Genomic DNA, 5,882 nt, shown 5'->3' with positions numbered 1-5,882 from the left:
GTTTGCTTTGTTTAGCTACTTTTATTTAGTGGTATGCTATTTCTGGCTAGCGGTTTGCTTTGTTTAGCTAATTTTATTTAACGTTATGTTACTTTTGGCTAGCGGTGTGCTTTGTTTAGCTAATTTTATTTAACGTTGTTACTTTTGGCTAGCGGTGTGCTTTGTTTAGCTAATTTTATTTAGCTGTTTGCTGTGTTTAACTAACGTTTTTCCACTTTTTTGTTATTTTTAAGTGAGCTAAAGTTTTCCTTATTACAGACAATGTTTTGCTAGGTTTAGCATTATGCAACATTTAATTATTGATGTTTACTTTAAGCTGCTGTTTTGCTTTATTCAGTGTTTGTTCTCGTGATTTTAACTCTGTTTCTTCGGCTGATTCACTCGTTGAACAGGAAGTGAACGTCTCCGGTTTGTCTCTCTCCAGTTTTTCGGTCTCGGCGTTCGGGTCTCTGATCATCGTCGGGACCAGCAACATCTCTGAGCAGAGCATGGCCGAACTCAACAAGAAGGTGAACGATTGGGGTCCATGCCGGTTCTGACCCGGCCCGATCGCTCTCCTGGATGTTCTGTTTGTGTTTCAGGAGAACGAGATCGACGCGGTCGGCGTCGGGACRCACCTGGTCACCTGCACCAAGCAGCCGTCTCTGGGTTGTGTTTACAAGGTAACCAGGTCAGAAACCAACAGAATCTTGACCCGGTTCAGACGGTTCTGGCGCCGTAACTTCCTGTTTTGTGGTCCAAGCTGGTGGAGGTGAGAGGAAGACCCAGGATGAAGATCAGCGAGGACCCGGAGAAGAGCACGGTTCCGGGGAGGAAAGCCGTGTACCGGCTAGTGGACTCAGAAGGTGAGATGGCTCCGCCCCTCGCCCACTTCCTGTTCTGGTCTCTGCGCACGCTCAGAACCACGTCTCCGCCGCAGGTCACCCGTTCCTGGACCTGCTGAGCCTGAAGGTGGAACCTTCTCCTGAGGCGGGACGCCCGCTCAGCTGTTACCCTCTGGGGGCGGGGCACTCACCTGTTTCTGTCACTCCAGCTCAGGTGATCTGTCTGAGACAGGAAGTCTTCTCTAAAGGACAGGTGAGGCTCCAGAACCTTTGATTCRTTTATACATCATTTCTCAAACAAAATATCAACTTCTTTAGTCAATTTAACAGTTATTTAACTGTTGTGTTTTATTAAAAGTAGCAAAACAAAAGTAAAAAAATCAGTAGAAACAGCTAAAATGGGTCAAAAAAGCTGAACGGAGCAAAAAAAGTAGCTAAAATTTCATAAAGAGGTTCTAACTACTAGAAAGATGTTGCAACAAGAGAAAAGCTTAAATTGAAACAAAAACACAATGCTAATGCTACCCTTACTCTCTGGTGCTCAAGAGGTAGAGGAGCCAAATGTCTGGCTCACTGCTGCAACTTGTGGTCAGAGGCTGAACTACAACAAAAAGCAGGAAAGTTGACGTTTTAAACCTTAATTAAAAACTGATACAGGGCTTTACAATATCGATACAGTATCGGGAAATGAAATATCGCGATATTTCAGTGTTTCGGTATTTTCTTACACCCCTTAAAAGAACGCTAACAACAGCAAACAGGCTAGCCTGACCTTGAAATTAAGAGGTCAAATTTCACCTGTTGAAAGTAGACAGATGATGAAAGGAGAGGAAAAAAGCTCACATCAGCAGAAAAACAAAAAAGGACATAAAAGTTGCAATTTGTTGCAAAATAGCTAAAACAGCAGAAAAATAGTTTGAGTAACATCTTGAATAGCTAATTAGCATTTAGCATGTGGTRGGGATCACTCTCGGCTACTACTCTGAGTTAGCTCAAAGAACCTAACTCAGTACAAAACAGATGAAACTAGTTAAAACGTAGCTAAAGCGTGCTAAAAAGGCTAAAACGACTAAAAAAAGAAGCTCAAAGTAGCAGAAAAGAAATTTAAAAATGGCGCTGTCGGGAAATGAGTGTAAAAATAGAAAAGAAGCTGAAAATCAAGAAAAGAATCAGAAAACAGTCCCAGTTTGTTGTAAAATAACGAAAACAGAACAAAAAAGGCTAGAATGCAGCTGAAAAGGCTGAAATTGCACAATAAAAACTTGAGCACGTTTGCCGAGAGACAATAAAAAGCTGAAACTATCACAGAAAGATGAATTTAGTCAGGAAAAAAAAACTCAAATTAGCTAAAAACTTGGCTGAACAAAAAATTAAATAGGTAGAATAGCCGAAGGTCAAACTGAAAATGAGTGAAGAAGCTGAAACTGGCACTAAAAGAATCAGAACCAGAAAAGAACCAAAAGTGAAAGTTTCAGTAAATATTAATGAACAGTTGAAGTTTTTAAGGACGTTGAAGAAGAATGAACTATAAAACTATAAAAGAAGTTTAAACTGCTGAAATAACAAAAGTCATAGCCTGAATGTCCTGAAGGAGCMGAAAGTTTTGATTAGGGATGGGAAATCGTCCCTATTTTCAGATCATAAATCTTGGTCACTGGTTATCGCCGACAGACGATCCAATCGGCTGATAAGACATGCGCAGTTATGTTGTTAAAAAAAAAAACATGCAGGTCCGCTTATTATTAGCGACAGCTTTTTTTTTTTTTCTAAAGTTGCTTGTAAATTCCGTGGTTATTCAGCGTGTGTTCGCACATACCTTTCATAGTTCCTCAGACCCCCGCACCATGCTCCTGGGAAACCCCCCCTCCCCGCTGCTGCATACGTCACTACAGGGGATTCCTACCCGGAGGGAGTCCAATGTGGAAAAGGAAAAGTCAGACACTTGTCACTTGACATTTATCCACAAACTGGTCCAGGATTAAGCTCAAAAGTTTTTATCAGTCAGATTTAACCGTGAAAATCGTCTCTTTTATCCCCTTTATAAAGTTTTGGCCGTTTGAATATCTTTATAAATCGCTGCTTCCTGGTAGTCTGCATTCGAACGAGTCACTTTTCTTCTCTCTTTTTTTTAAGCGAGTGGTTGAAGCAAACGCAGCGTCTGAGCGCTTTTAGCACAAACAAACACTCCCACAAACTTCTGACCAATCACACCATACAGTTCGCATGTGTTCTTATGTGGAGGGGGTGAAAAGTTCAACCCACACACACAGCCCAGAGTGACGGGGATGAGCAGGGGTGAGGGAGTGCGCTCCGGTCCGGTTCAGAACAGGTTAAAGTTATTTGTTCAAATGTATGATTGTCGTGGATTATTCGTTTTGTAACTAAACGTTTTAATATAACATTATTTGGGTCTTTTGTGGCGCAACAAAGCAAGAAGATGACGAGGAGAGACGTGAAGAGGAGCTGTACGTGTAGGCTCCGACTCCGAGAAAAAAAAAAGAGATGCAGCCCTGTTATTTTATTCCCTCGTTTGCACAGATCACAATGATGATGATTAAAACATTTTAATTTACAGAGAAGGGCGCATTTAAAATTTAGTTTACATCCCTGGCACTGTATTTAATTAATTAATAAAGATCGCCCTTAAAAAAACAAATCGTATTCCAACCCTTCAATCRCCGTTAGACGATTGAATCAAAAATGACGCCATCCCTAGTTTTGATATATAAATTGTTGAAAAAGCACAAACCTTGTTTTTCTGCTATTTCAACAATTCATACCTGAAAACGTTCGGCTTCTTCGGAACATTCAAGCAGTTTATTCTTTCTGAGATATGTAGGCTTTTTTTTTTTTCACTGAAAATGAATGTAGTTATCTTCAACTTCCTTCAAAATGTTCATAAATCGTTACTAAACTTCTACCTTTTTGTTCTGGTTCTATTTTCTGCTAATTTTAGCTTCCTTCAATTGTTTTTGCTTCTTTTTTTTTAGCTATTTTCCACCGTCTTTGAACTCTTTTTGTGTGCTTCCTTTTACTTCTTACTGTTGATTAAACTTTTACGCCCGTTACAGATTCTTTCTGACATTTCAGCTACTCTTTAGCTGTTTTTTCCTAATTGTTCTTTATTCAGGTAGATGAATGTTTTAGTGGTCAATTTAGCTTTTTTTCTGCTTAATTCAGTAAACATTCTTCTTCACTTTCTTTCTAATTTCAGCTTTTTAAGTAGCTTTTCAGCTATTTATTTTAGCTTTTTTTCAACTAAATTCACCTTTTTGGGATATTTTTCTATTAATTTGAAGGTCACAAGTTTGTCGTTTTTCTACATTTTATCTTTTTTTGTCCAAATTTCAGCTTTATTTTTATTTAAAAGTTTGTTTGTAAATCTGCATTTTTTTTGTTTCTTGCAGCTTCTTTCTGGTAGTTTCAACTTTTTTTCTGATTTTAAGCTACTCTTTGTAAATATTTACTAATTTTACTTATATTTCTGCTCATTTCAGCTTTTTTGAGACTTTTTTATTTTATTTTTCTACTGATTTTTCACATTTGTTGTCCTACTTCCAGTTAAACCAGTTGTTCAAATTGAACCCACTTTAACATTTCTGCTGTTAAAGCGTTAATCAGTTGCTGTAAACTCTCTAGTTGATCATGTTTTTACCTTTAGGTCACAAATCCTCTGTTCAGCACCGCAGAAACCAGAGCAAAGGTCCAGAGCTCCCTGCAGACCCTCCACCCCCGACACAAGCGGCTGCACGAGCCCGATCCGTACACGGTGAGGCTCGGTCCGGTTCACAAACACAGAACCAGACTTTACTCCTYTTTTCTCCTCTTTWCTCCTCTTTTCTCCTCTTTACCCCTCTTTTCTCCTCTTTACTCCTCTTTTCTCCCTGCAGGTGGCGCTGTCAGAAAAACTCCACAGCCTGGTCTCCGAGCTGCAAAAAGGCAGCAGCAGAAGCAACTTTTTACTGGCCAACTAATTAAAAAGATTTATTTATATTTTCCACAGTAGAGCTACCAGCTGAGCGCGGCGAACAGGAAGTGACATCATCTCTAAATCAAACGTTTTTAATCTTCTACAAAGTGTTACTTTGATAGTTTGTTTTGTACAAAACAGGAGCCGTTAGAGAAACAAAAACAAAAATCAGTTCTTTCTACCTCAGAACTCCTAAAATCACAACGTGATATTTTGTATTTTTATCTAATAAAATTTAGTCACAACTTCACGTTTGTTGTTTTGTTTTAAAATCTTTCAGCCGTGTCGCCCCCTGGTGGTGGCATTAAATTAAATGATAATTCAGACTCTTTACGTTTATTTCTGCTCAGATTTAACCTCCGTTGTTTGATCTCAGATCGTTCCTACAGATTGTGTTTAAATTAGAAAAAAAAACTTCTTGTTGTGTTTTTGTTTGAAGGTTCTTTGTTCTTGTTTTGGTTTCTCATCACAAAATGCTACAAAATAATTTAGTTCAGGTTTCAGAAGTCTAATTACCTCCCTGCTATTTTCAGTTTTTAGCTTTAGTTTTAGGAATGRTAACTTTTAGCTTTTGCTAATTTAAATGATGAAGATACCACTTTCTTAGGCTATATTTTGATTTTAGCCACTTTTCAGTTAATGTTAGCTTTTAGCTACTGCCTTGCTAGGTTCAGTTTCTAGCTTAAGTTTTATAAATAATTTAAGCTCTGGTTTTGCTAATTTAAACTCATGGTTTTCTTAGGTTACATTTACCTTAACATTTACGGTTTAGGTAATTTTAGCTTTTTTTTCTAATTTTATCTTGAGGCTGCTGTTTTAGTTGAGCACATATCTATAATCAGCTAATTTTAGCTAAAGTTTTCCTCATTTAAAATTTGACGGTACTGTTTTCTTAGTTTTAGCTTTTAGCTACTCTTTGGCTATATTTTTATTTTAGCTATTAAGTTTATGTCTGCTGTTAGCAGTTGTTATGTAAATTTTATTTGCTTTTAGTTAATGTGTTTCAGATTTTACATAGTAAATACTGCTTTATTTTAGTTTTATTTATAGTTCAGCTAATTTTAACCTTTAGCTATCGTTAAGTTAAT

At 37.7% G+C, this 5,882-nt stretch overlaps 1 protein-coding gene across 2 annotated transcripts in view; it reads left to right on the top strand.

Moving 5' to 3' along the window:
* naprt (nicotinate phosphoribosyltransferase) overlaps positions 1–5,044 on the top strand; it is a 12,497-nt gene extending 7,453 nt beyond the window's left edge. For both annotated transcript variants that reach the window (XM_014020433.1, XM_014020432.1), the window contains exons 8-13: positions 425–509; positions 582–662; positions 743–845; positions 920–1,077; positions 4,486–4,593; positions 4,715–5,044. In XM_014020433.1, the coding sequence (XP_013875887.1) occupies positions 425–509; positions 582–662; positions 743–845; positions 920–1,077; positions 4,486–4,593; positions 4,715–4,798 (619 nt within the window). In that variant the 3' untranslated portion in view covers positions 4,799–5,044. The remainder of the gene's footprint in view (positions 1–424; positions 510–581; positions 663–742; positions 846–919; positions 1,078–4,485; positions 4,594–4,714) is intronic.
* The last annotated feature ends 838 nt before the right edge of the window (positions 5,045–5,882 follow it).

Source organism: Austrofundulus limnaeus, unplaced genomic scaffold (assembly GCF_001266775.1).
Source record: "Austrofundulus limnaeus strain Quisiro unplaced genomic scaffold, Austrofundulus_limnaeus-1.0 Scaffold252, whole genome shotgun sequence".
NCBI classification, from domain to species: Eukaryota; Metazoa; Chordata; class Actinopteri; order Cyprinodontiformes; family Rivulidae; genus Austrofundulus; species Austrofundulus limnaeus.
The sequence above is the reverse complement of the archived record's forward strand: the minus strand, read 5'-3'. Positions and strand labels throughout refer to the sequence as shown.